Genomic DNA, 24,115 nt, shown 5'->3' with positions numbered 1-24,115 from the left:
GTGCATCTTTCACTCAAATAGTGATGCCATAATTTCGAGACAACTCACAAAATACCCCCATGTCAAAAAAAGGTCCTGAATCAATTCACTTTTACCAGTATGATTCAGCACCCTCCTATCTACTCGCATGAATATTTGTCGCTATCATCTTGTTTCTAGGACAACATATATAGAATTTCTGTGGTGTAGTCCTTGATGAGGGGTTTCTTGTTTCTAAACTGCTTGTATCTTTTCGACCTGCTGTAATTGCCCCATACGCCCAGAACATCATTGGCCCATACCAAAGAGGCTTCACTCCAGGAAAATCAGTAACAGATCAGATTTTTTTCTGTTTGCGGCAAGCGATGGAAGAACTGTTGGAATATGGACAACAGTTGCACCGTCTGTTCATCGACTTTAAAGCCGCCTATGATAGCATAGCCAGGGTAAAACTGTACACGGCCATGAGAGAATTCGGTATCCCGACGAAATTAATAAGACTGACTAGGCTGACCCTGACCAATGTGCGAGGCCAGATAAAAGCAACAGGATCACTCTCAAGACCATTCGACATCAACAACGGTCCACGGTCTTCTTTAACCTGGCCCTCGAGAAAGTGATCCGTGATACTGAGGTAAATGCAAGAGGTACGATCCTCTTCAAGTCCACCCAACTACTGGCCTATGCTGACGATATCGACATCCTGGGAAGAACCACCCGAGACGTACAAACTGCCTTCATCCGAGCACAAACAAACTGCCTTCATCGAGCAGGCGGCAATTGAGGCGAGATCTTGGGCTGCACATTAATGAAGGCAAGACAAAATATATGGTGGCAACGTCAGCACCGAAGACGAATCAACCAACAACATCAAACCGCACTGGTCAAACACGAAGAAGAATAAAGATAGGAGAATACAACTTTAAGACCGTTGACAATTTCTCCTCCCTAGGGTCGAAAATCACAACCGATAACAGCTACGAAATCCGCCCACGGTTGTTGTCAGCCAACAGAGCTCATTTCAGCTTCCAAAAACTGTTCCGCTCGAAACGTCTCACTATAGGGTCAAAGCTCTTACTGTACAAGACTATGATCTTGCCAGTCCTCATGTATTCCTCAGAAACTTGGGTTCTTAGCAAGAAAAATTGCGAACTCTTGGCCGCGTTCGAGAGAAGAATCCTCCGAAGAATTTTTGGCCCCCTACATGAGGATGGACGATTCCGTAGCCTACACAATGACGAAATCTATGAGTGATACCATGACCGTCCGGTTGTGGATAAAATTCGGTTACGGTGGGCGGGTCACTTAATCCGTATGGATGAGAACGATCCCACCCGGAAAGTCTATAAGGGCAATATCTATGGTCGAAAAAGAAAACGAGCCAGACCTTGCCTAAGATAGAGCGATAGCGTAGGCCAGGACGCCAGACACCTTTTGGGGATATCGAATTGGTAGACCTCGGCGCAAAACCGGGATGTCTGGAGTTCCTTATTAAGGCAGGCCTAGACCGGATACCGGTTGTTGTGCCGTTGATGATGATGGCATCTAAAAATTCTCTTTAAAGATGCTTCCTCTTTGAGCCTGCAAACGACTGAAACTAACCTCACTTTGCCTACAGTCTAATCACTAAGGCCGAACTGCTTTTAGAAATGAAGCCAGGATATCTTTTCGCGAGGTAATCACATCTAGACTATTGCATGATTTTGAGCTTTTACCTTAGTTTGCTGGCTCAACATCTTCTCGACTTCACCGCGGAGTTGTTTTCTTACGAAACTTATTTAATCCTGCATTAAGGCTCCTTTCAGCTTATTTATCTATCAACCAAGTGAAAGAAAGACTAAATCTGTTTGGGCCCTCCTTGCCGCCTTCCACTGAAAGTCTAAGTGTCGATCTGGGAATTATCCGTGATCCTCTCAGACTCCCGCAACTAGTCTCGATAGGCGGAAAACGCAATTGCCTTCATGATTTTAATAACTAGAATTTATTGAATTCCGCAGATCTCGTCTCCATGCCCCTGATTTCCTCTCTAGAAACAACTAGGATTGGAGACTACTAAAGGAAGGCCACATTTTAAAAGTACAAAACTTATATTTTTATTATTACTATTGAGTCAATATGTACAAAATGCCTCTTAAAAAAACTCTTAATCCTAGTGCTTTTTAGTTTATCAAAGGTTCGATAACCTCTCCATTCCTTGGTTTCTCAGCTTGATCCTCCGTAATCGTGGCATCACCGTAAAAATCGATATTCTTGCCATAGTACCAAACCAAGTAGTCAAATATGGTTCCAACTGCAGTGAAAACTGAACCGAAAAAGGAAACATGCAGAAGTTATTAAAAAAACATTTGAAACCTCAAAGGGAACCTAAACTTACCCATTCCCATCCCAACCATGTAGTATCTGAGCGCATTCTGGTCATACAACTGACAGTCTCCACGCTTTCCACATGTTGTATTCCATGATATGCAGGCAGTATCGATAATTCGTCCATATATGATCGGTCCCGGAATGAAAGCACACAGACTGAGAACCGTCAATGTGAGTCCTTGCGTGAACGCTTTGTCCTTATCCGCGACAGCTCGGTAGTTGACTAAAATGTTTCCAATTTTCCCGGTAGAGTTTAGCCATCCAATGAACATCGTGAATAGAGCAAATGCATAGAATTGGATGGAGCAATTTTTTGCTGTACAGAGTCCTCCGACAAGGACTTCCGCCGGTGGAGGTTTTATGGTTGAAGCTAGACTATCCAGAGGTGAAATTGTGGAAAAGAAAGGAGTAGTATTGTTGCTAAGGCAGCTGCAATTTGAATATATCTGAAAGTGAAGGATAAAGTCGTGAGGGAGTGACAAGAAGGGTTGATTTCAGTAGAGGTTACATTCTGCTTAGGTTCCCAGGTCTTGCAACCTGCATGGCATGGTGAGAAGAACACTTGGTTGCTTGGTTCGTGGCATACTGGTGTATAGCGTACCTCGTCACAGTGGCAGTTCTCGTTACAGGTGTTTACAATGGCCCTGGAAAGTAAAAACAAGTTAAAGCTATGAACTAAAAAAAGGAGGGTTAACACATGAGTAAATTATTTATTAAATGGCTGGAGGACATGTTTCCTGTTCTGCTCACTTTTTGTTAGGCTTATCGCACAACTTCAGTTCTATGCCCAGAGTAACCATTTTCAGAAATCTTTTAGTTGACTCTGGACGCTACTTTGGATCTGCAAGCTGACAAAAAATCACAAATTTGTTTTGATCCTTGTTGGACTATACATTTCATAAGTTAGCGACCAGATGGTACCTAAACGTCAATAATAAAACAAGCGAAAATCGGATAATTGATGGAGAGCTATGAAGGATGAAGAGCTATGAATTGATGAAGAGAATATGGGCATCCCATCTCGTGGAATCGGCTCTCGATTTGATGGCACAACTAGATTAGTCAAGATAATAATCTTCGTGTGCTATGTCAGTGCTGAAACTTAAGTTAGTGAATTATCGTTACGCGCTTGAACCTGACACTGAACTAGGCTCTTGCAAGGGGTTGGTTCAATTCTTTAATGGTTTCTCTCATTACGAGGATGGATTACTACAGAAAATTTAGAAAGCGAATGCGCAGGCTCGTGGTCAAGGGAAGCGAAAGAGGGGCCAAAAAAAGTTCTCGAAGGGTCGGGATGGATAAATGGAAGGAGGTGCTTTGTCCAAGAATTGACTATGTTACTCTATGCTTCTGCCTCTTTGCTTACTGCATATTCTACCATATTTCGTTTATGTGAAAAGTTCCGTCCTAGTTGCGTGATCTCCCAAGCGGACATGATCAAGCTTTTCTTCTGGGTTTGTTATTCTCCAGTTACTATGTTTCCTCTGCAAATTCCTACAAAAATGTGGGAGATTATTTTGTCAATTATTAGACATACCAGTGTTCTCATTGTCAGTTTACTTAGTTAATTACCGGTCCATCCTGCAGTATTAATTTTCTATAGGCTTAGGCCTACCGCTGTCTCCCATTGATGGGCTGCTGCTTGCTGATGCTTTGCCGACTCCAGGTGCAGGCTCTGGTCCCATAAATGGTGTTTAAGATCCCTTCCGCCCTCCCATTGCCATCAATTTTGTGCCCCACCAAATGTTGTGACGTTATCTTATTTTTCGCAGCCAAAATCTCCGCCTTGACATATCAGTTTGCTTCTGATCTGATTGTTAGAGAGAATATTGATTTTTAGCACGTTCGTACTTTCTTCATAGAGAGTATCTGACTCATAGATTTATTGCATACACTTCGCATCTTCGGTCCTAGATACATTTTTCCATCATTCCAATTATTCCGGTTTTCCTTGATTATCGTGATTTCGATTATTCTTCTCCATGGATTTGTTTATTTAGAGAGGGAGCTAAAGGACCCTCGCTGCAGGGCGTTGTATGACCTACATAGTCTTGGGATCGGAGTTGGCAGAGCAATTCATCAGGCAAATACAAAGTTTGAGAAGGGTACACATATCAAGGAAGATGGGGCGTTGCTGCAGCGAGAGGGAGGAGAGATTGAGGGTTCGGAATCGAGAGGGATAGTCTACGCGGGGAAGGTTCTTTTTGAAAAAAAGGGTTCAGATGAATCAGGAACGCGAGGGGAGACGAAACAGAGGCAATAGTTAAAGTCGTTGATAAGAAACAGGCCAATTACTATGCCAAGTATGGTACCGTGGAAAACACAAGAGGAAGGAGAGAAGGAAAGAGATGAGTGTTCGTGAAAAGATACTCTGCAGGAGCGGTATGAGAGGTAGGAAGAAAGCCAAGAAGTGGTTAAGGGGGGGGGGGGGGGGGGGGTGGAGTTGAGTAGAGAGAGTTTGAGAGGAGAACATTGTGGTCAAGGGTATCAAAGGCTTTGGCGAAATTGGTAAAAATATCGTCTACTTCCTGTCGTGAATTAAACCATTTAGCAACGAAGTTGGTAAAGATCAAAAGGTTTGAAGCAGTAGATCGAAGTTTCACGAAACCGTGATGTTCTTTCACGGAGAGGTGCGGAGAGGTGGCGCGTGGGGAGGTCGAAAAGGAAAAGATCGAGACTGTTGTCCAAGAAGAGACGGAAGGTAATTTGACAGTAGGGAGCCGCGACAAGCTCTCAAACAATTCTTCGTACAGGTGGGAAGGGCTAGCATGGGGGACGTAGATACAGGATGCAATTAAAGGGGGGGGGGGGGTTGGACGGTGACATATAGGCCAATATAATCATATGGTGAGCCAGAGGAGGAAAAGACGGATTCGGCTGAAATCATTTGCATAACCTTAGGAATTGACACCCTGCTTCATAAGTAATACTAATAACTGGTTAACTATAAGCTCCCACAGTAGAAGTGATAAGGTTGCCCCGTGGACAGTTAACTACAAGCTCCCACAATAGAAGTGAAAAGGTCTCCCTTGTGGATAGTCTCTACACATGACGGCGTGTGGAATCACATCACATAACTAGCCGTCTAGCAACGATGTAGAAGTGTACATATCGTGGTTTCTATATTGTGGCCCCTGATGACTGAACCTATTGGTCCAAAGGAAGTATTATCGAAGTTGTTTGCTATATCCATTAGAACAATAATAGCCGTTTTTGCTGTTCATTGGGTCTCAATCTGACGAATAACCATGCTGATTTCGATGCAAGGGGAGGATATCAGCTCCCTCCTTATTAACGTCTCGTGAACGAATGAGGTTAAAATTAAAAAATTGTAAGCTTCAGAATGGGTTTGATCTTGCTTGGCTGTCTCCAAGGCAGCCAAACGACTAATGTCCTGGTTGAAGTATTGACGATTGGCATGTTAGTGACCCCCAGTAATCTGTATGCAATTCAAAAGAGGGCTAGAGGGCTACAGAAAGGCGAAGGGGATAAAAGGAGGGAATCGCGAGTGAGTTGCCTGGTTGGACACACAAATTCATTTCTAATATTAGCGAGTGGATCACATGGCACAAGGCTGCATTCTGCTCCCGGTACTATTCCTTTTCGTAACGTTCTTTATACTTCTTTGTTCGATGCACTCTGTCACCAGAGATTGGTTTGTCCCCAAAGAATTGTTCGCCTAGTGTCCGCAGCCTCACTCTAGCTAGAGCTGGACAATTAAGAAGGAAGTGTCTGAGAGTTTCGTTCTCTTCTCCCTAAGTTCAACAATGCGAATCGTAACGTATGCCATGTCTTGCGGCCTGGCCCCCTATAGGCCAGTGACCTGACATTCAAAAATCGTAGATTAGGTTGTTTGAACCAATGCACAGACACCGAAGCAAGAAAGAGATAGAGGAAGTAGAGAGAGGCGATTATCATCCAAATGAGGTTAAGGGTCATACGTCAGGGGCAAGAAAAGTAAGGGGAAAATGTCAGCTGCATCAGAAAGTATCAAAAAAGGTATCAAAAGATGCTGGGGTGTAGAAATTCTTAAATCAAGTTGAAAAGTTTTTATAACAAGAGGCAGACATAGGACTAGCAGGTAGGAGGACACTATAGAGTGTGAAGATATAGATATAATCACCACAAAGGAGTAGGCTTGCGAGGCATTGAAGGAGTTCAACTTTAGCGGACTATAGAATCAGCAGTAAAAAGGCTTCGAAAAGTGTACGGTGGGATACAGACCGCTATCACCAGTCGGCTTATGGAGACAGCACCTAAGCCCATCGCAACAGGGGGAGCAAAAATAGGCGAGTTGTGTCGGCTTAGGGAGCAAGTGGCACTGAATTGATACTGCAGATGATTTACTCTTCGGTCATACAGCGAAACCAGGTGTCAGTACGAATGATAGGTTTGAGCAATGCAGAAAATCTGGAGTGGAGGATCAGATCAGTAAGGATTACGAAGCCGGCCCAAATTGAAGGCTGTCCAAAAGGAAAGAAGATGAAAATCATCGCCTCATTGTAAGCAGCAGTAGGCGCTCAGTGCACATGCACTGCAACAATCGGTACCTGGCCTAGGCTTGTTTTAATAAGGAACTCCAAAGAATTCGTTATCTCTAAAAGCTGAATGGGGTTCTGGCGTACGCCTTCACTCCACCTCAGGCAGGGTTTGCCTCGTCTTCTTTTTGTACCATAGATGCTCTTATAATCTTTCCGGGCTGGATCATCCTCTTCCATGCGGATTAGGTGACCCGCCCCCAACCTATTGAGCTGGATTCTGTCACCAGCGGACGGTTATGGTATCGCTCATAGATTTCGTTGTTATATAGACTACAGAATCTTCCATCCTCTTGTAGGGGGCCGAAAATTCTTCAGAGGATTCTTCCCTCGAACGCGGCTAAGATCTCGCAACTTTTCTTGGTAAGGAACCCAAGTCTCCAAGGAATACATGAGGACTGGCAACATCATTGTTTTACACAGTAAGAGCTGTAACCCTATGGTGAGACGTGTCGAGCGGAACAGTTTTTGAGAGAGAGAGAAAATCCTCAATGAAAAGCGTCATGCGCCAAAAATACATACAGATATGCGGTTGTAATTAGCTAATTGTGTCCGGATCATGGTAGCGATATATAGACCAAAGGCGAGGCAGATCGATCAGCGCCATGGTCTTTTGACACCCGGAAGTGAAAATTATTAGTGCGAAAGAGAAAGGTTTTAGTGCTAGACGTCAAAGGGACGGATCCAAATCATAGCCGGTTTTTTTATGTTAACGTGTAGGCTCTTGAGTGTGCCAAACCACGAATGTCGGGGGAAGTGATCTGCTCAAAGCATTCGCGGGGCTAGATAGGATACTTGCAGATGCTGGGAAGTCACTCGGTGTTCAAGCTAGAGGTCTGTGTTCTATAGTGAATCTGACGTACATGAGCACTTCGTTAGCCAGGAGAGCCTTTCGCTAGCATGCTAATGAGCACTTTGTGATCAGTGATTACCACAGGATCCTCATGGAAATCACGGAGAGATCAAGCTAGAAAGAGAGTTCTCGTATAATGATGGCGGGGCTGCTCAGATGGACGGTAAATGTTTTTCAGGGGGGCACTTTTTTTGCAACATTGGATACTGATATACCTCCGAACGGAGCTACAGAATGAGCACCCCGGTTGCCCTATGTGCTACGGAACCGTACGGTGATACTATTTTTAGAAAGTGACTGTGCTCTACAATGGCTGAAAAACCATTGGCATAGTAATTTTTCAGAGCAAAATGACTTTATCAGAAGCTCACAGGGAAATGTGGTAGTAACGAATGAGAATAATCACGAGGTAGCTTCGAAAAGGCCATCCGAAGGAGCTCAAGATACTGCTTCGACCAGCTATGTGAGGATCTCGGTATTACTCCTGTAGTTAGCGCTTACAGAATAGTCATGAAAAGGCTGCAAGGGCAAGGATCACATCGCCTTTTCAAAGAAATCGTTGCATTTCTGCTTCCTTAGCACGAACACATCCTCGATAACTGGTGGCTTATCTTAATGAGAGTGCGATATCTCTATTTCAGGAGTAACGCTTCTATCTGGGGTCAAATTAAATGTTGATCCCTGCGAGTACATTGCCATAAAGGGGGGGGGGGTATCACAAGGTTCGCTATTGGGCCTTCTGGTGCGGGATGTGATATACAAAGGAGTGCTAGTGGTTCTCGTTCCGGGAGATGGTTGAATTTCCAGGCTACTTGCTCGTGGTTGTCGCACCTAAGTACTTAGGGTTTAGATTTATGCGACAGCGACAGTGAGAGCGGTCGGGCTCGAATGATTCTGGTTGATAAGGAAACGAAGCGGAGTTTCACGAACTGTAAAATGGGAAACACTGCCAAAGTGAAACCTGGGGGGTTGGGTCGTTAGAGTCCATGGACGGTTGAAAGTGCGTGAGTTCAGTTTAATGTCTAATGGCTGTGAGGACCTGCAGCACCCTTAGAATTACATCAGATAAGGAAGTATTGGCAATGGTGGGCATGATCACAGTCAACATACTTGCCCGAGGAGGAGTTCGCCGTACAAGACCAGCACTCAACATGTTTGAGGAGGGCGATTAGATCCGAATCGGGAAGGAACTTAAGTCTGATTGGATGTCATCGGTAACCATAGTAACCGGAATGGCCCGCTGAAGGCATAAGCCCTAGAGTTTTTCCGGAGGATGTGTTATTTTGGTCTCAATAGCTCAGATCCTTTTCATAACTCGGTAGAGATGTAAACTTTTGTTATTCATGGGGTGGTTCCTAAATCAATTCGTGGCTGAAGGGGGACCGTGGGATTATGTATACATGGCAAATACGTTAAACCTCCAGGACCTTCATGTACCAGACAGCAAATGTTCTGAAATTCGAAACAATCAGCGATGCAGGCAGAAAACTGTCTGAAGGAAGTACCTGGGACTATCTGATCTAACCAAACTCAGGCGTCAGGAAATGATGAGTGTTGGGGGGTTATAGGAGTTCACTTGATGAAGGAGTTGATAAATAGTCTTAAAAAAAACTGAGAAAGATGGGAATTTTTTACTTGTCACAACGGAAATTACTGTTTTAATTTGAAGATAATGAAGAACTAAGAAACTCGGTTGAAAGCACGAAATAGAGGGTTTCTTATGTATCCTTACTCCCTTGACTGGGGTATCAATTGAAGGGTTGGTAAAATTAATAACCCTGAGTTAAGTGAAGGTATGTTAAACGGGGACATACTGGGAGGCATGCAGGCGGCACAAAAGATACGATAAATGAATCGGGTGGAAAGCAGGTAGTAGGAGTCTTCAAAAAATAGGCATAGCTTGATGCTATGCTTCCCTTGGTTACAAGCTACTGGCATAGATACAGGAAGGATTTCACGATCTAGAACATGGTTCTGTTGAGGCAACGACGCGACCGACTATGAAAGCGCCTTGTATGTATAGGCATTCCTGAAATTGTCTCTCCAATTGACGACTTCTGGGTATTGCTTTTTAACCAAGCAGTGGGCCGTGAACCACCTGGTCTTCCTAATTTGCTCGATGCCCCTAAAGTCTACAAGCATCGTTGTCCTCCAAAACGCGTTTGAGAGAAAAGATCCACTTAGATCAGGCTTGGTGAGCCAGCCTGATTGAAACTTATTTTAAGGTCTTCCTTTTTGGAAGAGGCGTTCCAAATTTATGGTAGTTCGATGTGCGGCGCGTGTTTTCTGACGTTTTGGATCTCCTTTACAATCTGATTCGGTATTCTGTAGTGGCGTGGGTACGTCAGTTGTTGTATAATTAAGTACGTGAGGTGCATAAGTGGTAAAAGCCTGGCGCATCTCCTGAATTATTTAGTTAGATCTGTTGCCTGTGCACGCTAGCACTTAGCAGGTGATTGGTCCAGATATTGGCTTTTAGCTAATAGTCTCATAGCTTAGTAATCCTGTTGGCAACAGAGTCGTATCGCGGGAGGTTTTCTACATAAGTTAATAACAAGTATGTTGCTTCGGAGATGAAATAACGAAATGGACCCCATTGACAAGAACTGTTACTTCACTGGGGATTATAATCTACCAGATTATTACGTAGCTATCACACTTTCAGATTTGCTCCGCCAAAATTACTATGCAACGGTATGACTCTGAATACGGTATTGTGAGGTTGCTACCCATTTGATCACCTGACTTGATTCAGTGTAGACAAACTAACGAAAATCCATGAACTCAGAGTTATCGCTGGGCAAATAACGTCCCCTCGAATATTCTAATATTATCACTTGGATTGATATAAAACAATCTGTGCATGGAATAATTAATTTTTCCAATTAGCTACCTAATTTGTGCGTTTACGCAGTGACTTTGTTCCATGCTGGATAATTCAATTTTGAATTGCTCATTGTCAAGGCAACCATGTAAATGACCAGAAATATTATAACGTAGGAGTTGAATGAATAATTCATGGAAAATACTTCCCGTTGCATATATGGCACCCTGTCTATCTCTAAATTTGGGTCAATGGCATGTGGAATGCTTGTACTTACGTAGTAGATGCATGGGGGTTGGGGTTAAGTTTTTGAGTTTTCTAGAATTCCTATTGAAACTGTTTTTCTGGTATGCCACTGAGGGAACAGCAACGTGATAGTTAAGGAATGTGGCTCCATTTATAATAGGCCAAGCCCTAGTTATCTATGCAGGTGATGTAAATTATAATTATGAAATAGAATCGTAGCTATTTTCTATGGAGTTACTACAGTTTTTTTAGAATCCCAAGGGAAGCGGGAATGATGTAAATTCACATAGTCTGGCGGTACGACCATCGGGTATATAGTAAATGTTTCATATCTCTACTCTCCTCCTTGACTAAAGATGGGACAGGGACTGACTAAAGATGCAGCCCAGGAAGAGGTCAACTGGGACTAGCAGTGAAGGGATATTTTGAGTTTTACAAAAAGAATCAAATGGAAGTACCAACCTTAGTTGAACCTTTCAGACTATACCCAAATTTTGGGATAATAGGATCAGAAGCTAATTTTTAACTTGGTACATTTTGGTACACCACACCACCATGAAACCATCAAAAGGGGACAAACGCAAATGACCTGGCTTATCCTCCGGGTGAGGCTTCATGGCAAGAGTCACTTCAGATGAGTCGCTTGCAGACTAGGGTGTGATCACCTGCTACGAGTACATCTGGACGCTACTCTTCAACGGCTGGATCGGAATCAGCTCGGTGTGGAGAATCGCGACTAAGCTTTTACTCTACGCCCAACACAATACATAATAGATCACAGGACAACATTAACATAAAACACACGAAACGAAACATTGGTTCGCCACCCATAGATGAAGTAGGATCGAAGAACTCATTCCATTCTTGGAAGGCATTTGTGATCGATCCACGATCCAGTGATTTCGGGAGCACAACGACCCTGGCAATTATCCAGAACGCTGAAAAATAGCTCTTCAAAAAATAAAACTCGTACAAACACTGGACGTGACTGGGTGATTTCCGGGACCTGAGGCTTGCTATGGTTTTACCGATCTCAGCAGAAAAAAAATTTCATCATCTCCTTCAACGCGATTACTGGGAGATGCAGAAGACTCGGTACCCGAAAACAATTCAATCAACAACCCACTATCACGCCATGCCAGCATAGGCTCTACGTTTACCTTAATGTCGGCTCGGTTCACCTTAACGCCGCACTTCGTTTTCTTTTGCATATCTGGTAGTTCTTTCTTCAAAGATAATTGTTATGCCCATCGACGAATTGCCCCTAGTCTTCTTACTTCGACTGCCTCAGCTACTCTTGGTAGCACGAGGCACCTTGCCTGTAAGTAAGCTGAAGTTGATCTACATCATCGAATAAGCTTGACCTTACGATGTGGGAGGCTATGGCATGGTGGACGTTTTTACCCCCTTACTCAATAGATACAAATACAAAGAAAAACAATAACAACACCAAGAAAGTGGGATCCCGTACCACACACAAATCGGTCCATCAAGCGAAGGGAGATCTTCGCAATACTGATAGTCAGATAATAACGTCCAAGATGGAAGAAGTTGTGAAGTCAGGCAGAGGAGCCAAGCTCAACATTGACCTGCCGCGAAGAGTATGAGCAACTAAGGCCCATGATCAGAAGGCAGGGATCTGCCAAAGTAAGTTTGATGTTAGCTTATCGAACGTCAAAAAGGAAACAGGCCTTGGTGGCGTGGGTGCTAAATGGTATCTACGTTATTTGTAATAATAATAATAATCGTTGACACAACAATCCATATTGGATCAGGGCCTTGAAGTGTGTTAGAGCACTTCATTCAAGACCGTAACGGTACACTACAGAACACTGTAGGAGGCAATGTGGTCAGCATTGCGCTCGCCCGAGATTATTACCCTGATTTGACTCAGGTACTCATTCACAGCTGAGTCAACTGGTATCCGACGTCAAATCGCGATACAAATCCCACTGCCGCCAGCGAGATTTGAACCGCGACCTTCCGTACGACAGCCTTGTGCTCTAACCACTCAGTTATCCGGACACACGTTATTTGTAAGAAGACCTTAAACTGGAACAATACTTCAAGAACTCTCAGAGTAGATTTAATTCGTCAACGGGGGAGCCAAGTTAGAGAAGCTGAAGCGCACAATAGGACAATGCTCCTAACGAACTCAGAGGGAGTATATCTCAGTTAGATCTACGTTAGCCATGCTATCACGTTGAATCACATCCAACAGGCTATTCTACCTAAATCATTTCCGGAGCAATTGCTTACTTATGAGCAGCAGAAGACTTTGTCGTTGGGAAGATTTGTAAGGGATGTAGTGCCAAGCTTACGTTTACTGGTATAGGCTCTCGGTTAGGTTATATACTGGTGAACTGCGCGACAAAAGACACTACGAAATGATTCAGGATCATAGTCCCTAAGTAGGCTGGAAGGGATGATACACTAGGGACACATATGGTGACAGCCTAGTTTTCCAAAGTCGCGGCGATGGAGACGGAGTAGTTTCTGAATCTCTCGCCCAAAATAAGGGTCTCCACGCTCGTTTGTGGAAACTATTCAGAAGCGGAGGGTAAAAGTAAATTTCGCATGACAGGGGCGGATGAGAAATCCCTGGAAATGTCATAAGTGCCACATCAACTACCAACTTGTTAACACCCTGGTATATGTGTATGAAGAGGAACCGGAGAAATCTACTGAGATCTATGAAGGATTTCTGGAGGTTACGGAGACCGATAGGGCAGGATCGAATATGGAAGTGGACTTGTTGCCTATTGATTAGGAGAGGCTGGACCATGTAGATTTGGATCTCCTAGGGCTTAAGTCAAAGAGAGCCACAGGAAAGGGCCATATTGGAGGAGGAGAACTCCAATGGCCAGCACTGAGATAGCTCAGGTAAGCTTCCATCATAAAAGAGCAATTTATAAGGTTAACATTGGAATAGTGTCAGTTCCTAGTAGTTAAAGAAGTATGCAGCTAATTTGGACCCGTCTTGTACAAAACTAAAAGTGTGCCTGATTCTTAGCCCCAATTTAAAATAATTAAGTCTTTCGAAGTGTCTCATTGGGGATCTCGTAGATGTTCAAATTTGATTGGAATGCGGGCGGGAGAACTTGAGACTCGTGGACCATTTCCCGAGAGATGACGTCAGGCTTCCACTCGAAAATGCCGTTAGGCTGGTGAAGTAGTGCAAGAAAAAAACGCTAGCGCTTCCCCATGGCTGCGAGGCCAACGCACACAACGAGATCTGCGGGAGCAGCGACAATCTTAGAAGTGAGCACATTCTTGAATATTTCCAATAGGTAAGAAAACGAACATATTGTTTCCTAGTGTTCCGTTAGGGTCTTGAATCAAGTGCTTTAACACGATTCAAGGCCCAGATCCAATTGGACCGTCCCATCAACCAGTATTAGGAAGTATACAATGTAGAAAACATGCCAATATTTGTGACCAGCATCAGGCAAGAAATCCAAGACATAATCCTGGGAAATACTCTTAGAAACGGGTTAGTTTGGAACTGGAGGATGCCGGAGGCCCCCCCACCCTTTTTTTTTCAAATGATATGCCAGCCATGGTAATATCCGGATACGGAATACTCCTCCAAATATAACGGAGTAAAGCCTCCGGCCATAACGGTGTCCATAAAGAACTATTCTTTATAACCTCTGGAATCTCGGTGGTGTTTTTACTTCCCCTCATTCCAAAATGTAGGGAATCTGTGGTCTTTCCCAGGGTTGATAGTTAAGATTTCGAAGAAGGCTGCCGTCTTGAGAGCCATTACGTGAGGGGTATTCATGTGATTTCTGCGAAATATCTGTTAAAATCATTCTACTTCACATCAAAAAACAATTTGGAAGGTTGATCGGCAGAGAGGCGATTGATTTTGTGTCTAGACCCTCGTATACAGACAATTTTAACACTCTTTGGATCATTCTGGAGCAATATTCGGAGTTTAGATCACCACTTCACCTTCTTAGCATCGATTTAAGAAAGCTTTCAACAACCTGAATAGGAAGTGTATCTGGAATTCTCTATGAAGGAGAGACACTCCGGAAAAACTAATGGTTATTATTAGAGTGACATTTGACGGCATAAAATGTCCCGAAGAATTCAGAAGAATTTGAAATCCGTCAGGGTTGCATCTTATCACCGATACTTCTTTTCCATTATGGTGATATCCTTAATGCTACCTTGAGTGAGAACATGGAGGGGTTTTACAAATATATACTTGCTCTCACACCGAATCTCAAATCTTGGCCAGATGGTTCTGAATTTGAAGAAAGAGCCAGGCAAAGTCGGAGTCAAAATGAAGAAAACCAGGATTCGCAGTCGACAAGCCATCGCGTTCTTCCTGTTTACATTAAAGAGAACAACATCAAGGTATCGATCAATTCGTCTGTCTTAAAAGCGTTGTTTTTGCTGGTGGTTACACTTAACATATTATCCTACAGAATACCAGGGCTAGATTCGGTTTTGCTACTTTATTTGAAAGTGGAAGCGTCCTCCACTGTTACTTGCAGACCCTAAGCTTTATCGTCTAGCCCGACCCAACCTGGAACGAATAACTGCTGCGATGTACGGGCCAGCACTGATAGATGTGTTGATGATAGCCTGAAAGTTTCAGTGGATAGGTCACACTTTAAAAAAATGGAGACAACTTCATTTCTGGCCGTGGCCGTGGCCGATTAGTGGGTTGCACTAGGGGCACATGGTGCAGAACAACACTATGCCCAAGAGTCATATTTTAAGATTAACATTAAGCTGGCTAATATCACTTACCTTTCCTTCAATAACGACGCACTATTATCTGGACAATAGAAGAACAGATACGAAAATTGTCCTATAACGTAACAGCAACCAATAATCACATTCCAAAAAAGGACTTTACTGGCAGCTGGTCGTTTTTTCGAGAGCACCCAACCGGAAACTATAATTCCCGTCATCATTCCTAACATTGGTAATGCACCACTTAAACCTGTTGCATTTTTCGAACTTCTTTGAAATTGCACTTCAACATAACGTCCTAAATATGTCACATAGCCAGCGGCACCGAGAATGTAGAAAACGCCAGATAAATTATTGTAGAAAACAATCTTGTTGGGGAGTACTCTTTTCAGAGAGCTGATGAAGTCTGAAATGATAAAATGATTCGTTTTTTTGAAACAGGAAGCTTCAATATCGTCTGCTAGGTGGACATGAATTAAATTTGGAATTTTTGGTGCACTTTGAACATTATTTAATGGTTTTTTTTTTCGCTAAAAAACTAGTAGTTAGTGGTAAAATTTGTATGTTTCCTATAAGATTCGCGATTATTTAAACCTAATCATGTAGAAAATGAACTAATTTCAAACTCACCTTCCCAACTTATTTCACTTCGTTCCATTGTTTGGGTTTCTTCTATTTTTTTCTCCGGAATTACTGTAGCATTCAACGAAAACAGCTCGGTGGATCGTGGAGTGTCCGATATAGAATTATCTACAATGTGTTGGTCTTTTCTAGGTAATTGTTGTGGAAATAGTGCAAGTAAGCCAGAAAATATAAACATAATGAATCCAATTATAATCCATCCAAGCCACCAAGCTCCTAGCCAGCGAGGATCTGTTCCTTTAATCAACGGCGTTTTGGACGGATCTATGAAGATGCTAAGCATTCCAGTACCTGTAGAAATGACCATTACGCAAAATGTTTTCGTTTAAGCATTTTTAGATGAATTAAAATATAAAATTTTAATTTTAAGCTGAGGATGGCCAAAGTAACCATCTGGGTTGACCATGGTCCACCACGACTATTCTAAAACTTAAGAAAAAATGGGGAAAGTTGGCCGTTTAGGTGTAAAAAGGAGAGGGGATTTTCTATTACCTGCGTCAATCCGTTAGGCAAAATGCACTTAATTGTACACTAACATCGGCATATACATAGCATTGCAAAGCTAACTATTAGCAAAAAAGCCGATATTCATTTCTGGTTTAAAATGTGTATTTATATATAATATCATACATATACAAGGATTATGGATGGGATTCAGGAAATTGAAAGTGCTTGGCTACTACTTTTAATAAATCATCAATTCTCAAGACAATTACGATTATGCAGTGCTGATAAATTAAGAAAATCTAACGATTTTTCTATTTACCTAAAATGAATCCTAAAGTTGGGCCAATCATGCGCATAGCCAAGGCATATGCGAATAACAATGGAGTATTCTTTTTTTTTGTATTATCATCCACATATGTTTGTCCCAACGTATAATATAAAGTATTTCCGACTCCCAAGATGAATTGTGAAAGAAAGATTAGAATCAGCGGCAAAAGTGTGACTAGATTGTTGCATTTTTTATTATCGACTCCTATCGTTTCGCATAGGGAGCTCCTTTTATGTGATGGCCCAGCGGCAGCAGTTGCGTTTGCCTATGTTTAAAATATAATGATAACGTGACTGTAATTGTTTGAAATATATATAAATTGTGTGCTATAAATAATTAGTGAATTATATTAAGTAAAATAATTAAATTAATATAAATAAAACAAATAAAATTGTAGGGACTTATTTTTTTTAATTCAAAATTAATTAATAAATTTAGCAAACTAAAATTACGAACTCACCGATATCGCGTCGGTCCAATTTCTTCCAATACCATCATAATATTCCTTCGTCAGGTGGAACGTCTCTTCACCGAGTCCATAAATTAAATGAGGAGTAGCAATGACGAGACAAGATAAACCACAGAAAACCATTCCCCATGCTATCCATCGTGGGCGATTCTTTTGACCACCAATATAAGATAGAATTAACGAGAGAAAAATTTGCGATATTTCATTGCCACTTAAAACGATGCCTGTTGATGGAATAGAGTATAATTGAACAGTTAAAATTTTATAGCAGTTTTGTGGTAAGCAGTATTTATTGGTGATTGAAATTATGTTACATATTAGATTTTAATATAGCTGGATTTATAGGTAGATATCTTTTTAATAAGATAACAAAATGTATGTAGTATATCTCTATTTGGTACTTGGGGTAGGACAGGGAAGGAGGAGTCCAAGCTCGTTGCAAGTTGCGGGGACAGGTAAAGCATATTGCCATTGGTGCATCGGTCTAGCGACTTGCCCTTATGGATAGCTTGCTTCCAGTTTTTGATAGCAGCATTTGCCAATATTACTATTTTTTGAGCCATCTGTATAGAAGACCTCGGTTTATCCATGGTGACCCCGACGTGATCACAGTCAACAGTGGACCATATCCCACAATCAAGTGACTCATTGTGCATCAAGTGTGTGTGGTCCTTCCAGTATTTGTTCGTTGCGCATCTCATCCATAACTAACAAGCGTTTCGTTTCACATCGAAGCGTTTCGTTTCGACTACAATGACCATACAACACGGTCGCGACACAGTGGCAATGTGCATAACACCTATTTCACCAAATCCTACTACGGATACCAGCAGATGAAGGACAACATAACAGCCAACTGTCAAAACATCATTCTGCATCAACTAGCGTCAGTGCCGCCGTCAGACGCATAAGTTTGACCCCAGGGTTATGCTCAACAAACAGAATGCCAACATAAAACCATTTTTGCGATCTAGACTGGAAACCATCCAGCGTTATTTGAGGAAAACTCACCAGCAGCATCAACAACTGTGGGACTTAATTGACGACCCAAGCGCATCGGACTACAACATCGATGAATTCTTCGCCATTGAGGAGGAGGCTCACAATAAAATAAGCGAGATGTATCGCGAACTCAGCAACCACAGATAGGACCCAAGTTCCCTAGTGGACCATAACACCGAACTTTCACAAACATCTCCGTCCATACGATGAAGCTGTCCAAGATGTTCTTGCCAGAATTCGACGGCGACTACCTGCAATAGAGACAATTTCACAACCTATTTACTGAATTGGTGGATAATCAACCCATTTCCTGGTGCCAGAAATCGTGGTATCTCAAAACTTGCGTATTAGGAGACGCTGAAAAGTTAATACGCCACTTCACAATATTGGAGGCCAACTACGGGATTGGACCATAATAAAGGAACTGGAGACTTGAGACTTCAAACCACTGCTTTCATCGACAGGCTACTATCACAAACCACCATCGCTCCCGAGAATGCTGACGCCATCAAGGAGCTTCCGGACACCACATAAGAGTGTCTTCTCGGCTTACAAGCGCTAAGTATAGACACAACTACCTAGGACCTGCGAGTGCTCCACATCCTGCTGAAAAAAATTTAACAGGAGTACGTACACAGTTTACGAACAGTCATGTTTTGGACATAAATTGAGGTGGTCGTGTCAAAAAAAAAAATTTTAGAAAAAAAGCCTTGGTAAACATTTTTTTCTGTTCTAACTCAGTTTTCTCTGCACTTGAGACCAATCTTGTACTAAATAGGTGTATGGAGATCCAATTACAAGAGCTGGATTCAGTTCTCCCAATATCTCTTCCAATTCTCTATGCCCCTACGTCTAATTAGTCCATGAATTGTTCTAATTGAGCACTGCATGTATGTATATGTCCACGAGGCTATATATATAGTTGCCTTCCATCCCTTGGTGGCCTAAGCACCATCGCTCGCGGTTACCTAAAATGCGCTTAAGTTTCCCCACGACTTTCCGAGACGCTCGCACTCTCCACGTCCTCTTGAGGTGACCCATCGCCCATTGTCGTCGGCCATCTTGGGAGAGTGGATTCCACTGCATGGCGTAGCCCGTAATGTAATTGTCGCGCCTCCATCCGTCCTATCACATCGCATACAAGCGCAAGGCTTGTGCGTCGACCAAGTTGTTCGTTTGAGATATGAGATAGTGTCAGGCTAGCGTATCCCGATGATACGACGCAGATAGATATTGACGAAAGCTTGGAACTTTTGAGTGAAACACAGAACCAAAACATTGGAGTTCACTTTTCATGTGATACTCCTATATAGCAACAAGAAAAGAACACTAGCATAGAACAATCTCAACTTGATCTTAGTGTTGAGATAATTGCATTTCCAGATTTTAGACAGAGCAACGAAAGCGTATCTAGCGTTGTTAATGCGTCGAGCAACATCATAGTCCATTGAATTCCTCCACGTCCTCCAGACAGGGCAGCATGAAGAACGTCACCCATAATAAGAAGAAATAATATCGATGACAGGATGCAACCGTGGTGGACGGTGCAGCACGTGATTATAGCTATTACAGCTATTAGTATCTCCAAAATGTCCCTCCTACGTAGAGCACTCCAGATATACTCCCTGTTTACAATGTCGAAAGCTTTCTCGAAATTAATGAAGAGCAGATGTAGCGAAGATCTAAATTCCTCTCCGATCAAGGTTTCGAGATATTCTTTGATGCGCTGATTATTTAAGCTATTATCTTTGTAACAGCAAGGATCATGCAGATACCCCTTCAATTGTCACACTCAAAACGAGTGCTCTTAACGATTATCCCTTTCTTTCACTCTCTCCAAAAAGTCTCGGTTTCCCAAGATTTTCGTGAAAGTGGAAGTTGCAGACCTGCAATAACTGCAGATGCAGCGATAAATAACTCTGCGGGGAGACCATCAAGCCCAGGGCTTTACTTCGTTTGCGTGCATTGATGGCTGAAATTATTCCTCTTCTGCCCGGAGGAACAGTCCATACCTGGATGTTAGGGTAACTAGCCATTTCATCCACAAGGGGAGGAACCTTACCGGATATAAAACGGCTAGGGACCCTGGTGAAGTGTTCTTTCCAACTACTCGACCCCATATATGTTACCAGATCCCTTAAATCTTGTGCCGATAGTGGATATAGAGAGTCATAAAATAGCTACAATGCGTTTCCTCTTATCATTACGTAAAATGATCACAAGCTAGATTCCGGATGTAGAATTATCTTAGAATGGTTGCTTTTAATAAATTTGGTATCAGGACACAAGGCGCGGTTTTATAGGTCTCTCATCGTAGAAGATCCTGACTTGGTTTCCTGATCAAATACCAAGGATTTTGTTAAACCGAATCCATGGCTCTTGCATCATAAAGACAGATAAAAGGGCAGCCTTGCTGACAGTAAAAAGGAAGAAGCTATAGCACGCCACAAGTTAATTAGACTAACCATTAATTCGAGGGTTAGTCCACCTGGTGGTGCAGCAACTTCATCAACTTTAGCACTGCCGTCGACTGAGAACCTACTCCTTCCCTGATAGAGGCAGAAAGAAAGTTTTTGCTAATAGGCCCCTCTCTATACTGGCTGAAGTTTCCTTCTGCCGTTCCCTTTTTCAACCAATACTCAGTTTTCATTCAAAATTGAGAAAGGTCTGGAAGAGACTATTGAAGAATTCAGCACTCTTTCAATTCGAGCAACTCCTTCATTTTACTTTTATGTGAACTCAACGTCAAAGCCGAAAGGAACTTTGTGTTAAATCGAAAATCCCAGACCAAATAGGCGATGGAAAGAATACCCAGAGCACAAAATCACCAGGGAAAATGAGAGAAAGAGTGAATTTACGGTGCAAGGGCTCGGAACCCCAGTTAGGGCGGCTTTTGGAAGTAAGTAAACGGGCTCGATATCCCTCAACCGCAGTGCCTCGGTGGTGAAGCAAACCGAAAGCGAAGAACGCCGAGGACACCAATAAGAAATCCGAAGAAAGATGATTTGAAAGCAGAACGCTGGACAACAAAAACGGAAACAGTACCTAACGCGTTTGTTCAAGAAGGGCGACACCGGAGTAGACCAGGACCGCTTATGTTAAAAATCGTAAAAGATAAACCGGGGCGAAAGGAGTAATGTAGTCGCAACTGATGCAAAACAGACTCCGAATCCGGAGGAGATACCGTTCATACGGTTTGGTGTAAAAATAGTTATGGTGTTTATCAACGACCAGCACAACCTGCTTTAATCTGTAAGATTTGCTCCATAAGGAGGAAGAACGAAATTCTCTGTACAGGCCGAAATCTGCTGCCCTAACAGTATGACAGGTGACACCTAAGCGCATTGTCGTCCACTTGCTATCAAACAAGAGAGTGTGGGAAACAGAAGTGAATCATCTAGGCAAACTAGTAGTTCCGAGAAATGGAACTAAAAGTACAGAAGTGAAGTACAGACATGCCCTCTAACTGCGGGCTGCGGTAACCGAAGCGAAATCCAAAAGGATCGAAAATCGTGGATAGGCCAAGGTCATAAACAACAAAAAGGCAAAGAAGAAAGCAAAGGTGAGAATTCGCCCAGAGGCAATTGTTATCTCCAACAAGTGCAATCTGTCATACGCGGAGATATTGAAAAAAGTTAAAGCTGATCATGACCTAAAAAATTGATATAGAAATATTAGCTTGGAGGAGGGGTCTATTGTTACTTTGTGGAAGCCTATGGCCACATTGCGGGTACCAGTGGAGGCAGGGTAAAAATTGTTATCGGCCGCAAAAGTTCATATCGGATGGGTTGTCTGCCGTCTGAGAAAACAGACTTCATTAAAGAGGCTCTTCAAGTGCCTGACGTTTGGGCTCAACGCGAAGGCATGCGCCAGTGGCATTGAACGATCCAATCGATGCGGAAGGTGTGAGGAGGAAGGCCATATTGGCGAAGTTCTCCAAGTGCCTATAGTGCGCAAGAAAGGAGGAACGGGATAACTGGCATATTGCTGGAAGTGAAAATGCCTGAAATTTGGGAAGGTTGACTGCAATGAAAAACAATTAGGTTTATTGAAATAAACCTTAATCAGTGCAGCATCGCTCAAAATTTACTTGAACAGATCACCTACGAATCTACGATGGAAATTATCATAATAAGTGAACTCGATAGACGCCGTGACGGTGGTATTTCAGTCGTAGTCTCGACTGGTGGAGCGGCGATATGGGCATGCGTGACCCAAACTATACAATGCACCATGAGTCAGTCGGCCAATAGTTTCATGTGAGCGAAAAAAACCCACTCCCATACTGTCTGAGTTTCAAAAGTGTTAGACGGTTTTTCTACGACGCAAGGAGATAACGTCTAAAGGTAATTGACGGTAATTTTAAGGCGTGGGTCCCCGAATGGGATAGTAACGAGAATAATACAAAGAGACCTTTGCCAAATTAGATATAGTTCTAGCTAACGAAGGAAGTGTAAACACCTTTCAGAAAGGGGGTCTGGCTTAGGTGTAGATTTAACCTTTGCCAGTTCTGCACTGGGGTGTGGTATATCCTGGCACGTTGGCGAGGACTACACCCAAAGTCGAGAAAGACATAAGGCTGGTCTACAAAAGCATTGACTGAGCAGCCCTTTATGGAATTGTAGCTAGACCAACCTACTAAGGTTGGCGGCCTCAAGAAAAGAGCTTTCCGCACAATGAATTCCTATGGCATGTGACGCTTCTATGCTTAGGAGGTGCACGTTTCTGTAGGCGTTTGGCGGACCAGGCGGTAAAAGAGCATGCATATAAGGAAACCCGCAAAAGCGTAGCAAGAGGGAATTTTTAAGGAGCTCTGCTGGGAGACTGACGTAAACCCCTGGGGGAGCGTCTATATAATTGTGATGGGACGACACAAATCATTCAGAGGTTATTCCCCCAGCAAGAGGGGACGCTGAAACCTTTCAGAGATCTCTGAATGTGCAGGCAATTCTGGTCGTAGTAACCACAGATGCTCTGTTAGGGATCTACAGGAGAAAAGGTGGCAATAAGGCTCCGGACGGAATACCAGACGGGGAACTTGAGCTGGAGTGAAATCCCAACCGGACAAGTTCACTGTGTTGTTTGAAGCCTACATGTCCTAGGGGATATTTTCTGTGCCATGACAGCGATAGAAGCTTCTACTGCTATCCAAGGCTATCAAACCTCCAACAGTGCCATTCTCCTATAGACCTATATGTTTTCTAGACATGGTGGAAATGTTAGAATGGGTAATCTATGGTAGATTGCTCCCGGTTGCTGAGAGCCAAGGAGACCTATCAGATCGGCAGTATGGGTTCCGTAACTCCAGATCAACCATTGATGCCATCAAGTGGGTTACGGACTTTGTCGAAAAATCAGTGTACAGAAAGGGTAGTACTAGCAAATATTGCGTGGTGGTGACCCTGAACGTGAAGAATGCATTCAACACCGGCAATTGGAACCTTTTCCAGAAATCCCTGGTGACGATTGGTGTTCCCATATATTTCGCTCCTATTGTCGATAGTTTCTTGCAAGAACGGACGCTCAAGTATGACACCGGTGATGGACCCAAGGAGTACATTGCCTCCGCGTGTGCTCCACAGGGCTCCGTATTGGACTCATTATTGTGGAACATCATGTTCGATGATATACTTAATCTTCGGGTTTTGGAAGAGGCCACGGTGGTGGGTTACGCAGATGACATAGTACTAGTTGTGGTCGCGGAGCG

At 43.0% G+C, this 24,115-nt stretch overlaps 1 protein-coding gene across 1 annotated transcript in view; it reads right to left on the bottom strand.

Moving 5' to 3' along the window:
- Positions 1–2,047: 2,047 nt before the first annotated feature.
- The window catches only part of LOC119652545 (solute carrier organic anion transporter family member 74D-like), a 58,060-nt gene continuing 35,992 nt past the window's right edge, over positions 2,048–24,115 (bottom strand). Inside the window, exons 3-9 of the mRNA XM_038056749.1 lie at positions 17,398–17,630; positions 16,929–17,202; positions 16,151–16,453; positions 15,575–15,926; positions 2,855–2,990; positions 2,354–2,792; positions 2,048–2,281 (exon numbers count right to left, since the gene is read on the bottom strand). Of these exons, the coding sequence (XP_037912677.1) occupies positions 2,139–2,281; positions 2,354–2,792; positions 2,855–2,990; positions 15,575–15,926; positions 16,151–16,453; positions 16,929–17,202; positions 17,398–17,630 (1,880 nt within the window). The 3' untranslated portion in view covers positions 2,048–2,138. The remainder of the gene's footprint in view (positions 2,282–2,353; positions 2,793–2,854; positions 2,991–15,574; positions 15,927–16,150; positions 16,454–16,928; positions 17,203–17,397; positions 17,631–24,115) is intronic.

This window comes from Hermetia illucens, chromosome 3, assembly GCF_905115235.1.
Source record: "Hermetia illucens chromosome 3, iHerIll2.2.curated.20191125, whole genome shotgun sequence".
Lineage (NCBI taxonomy): Eukaryota > Metazoa > Arthropoda > Insecta > Diptera > Stratiomyidae > Hermetia > Hermetia illucens.
This window is presented reverse-complemented; position numbering and strand designations above follow the sequence as displayed.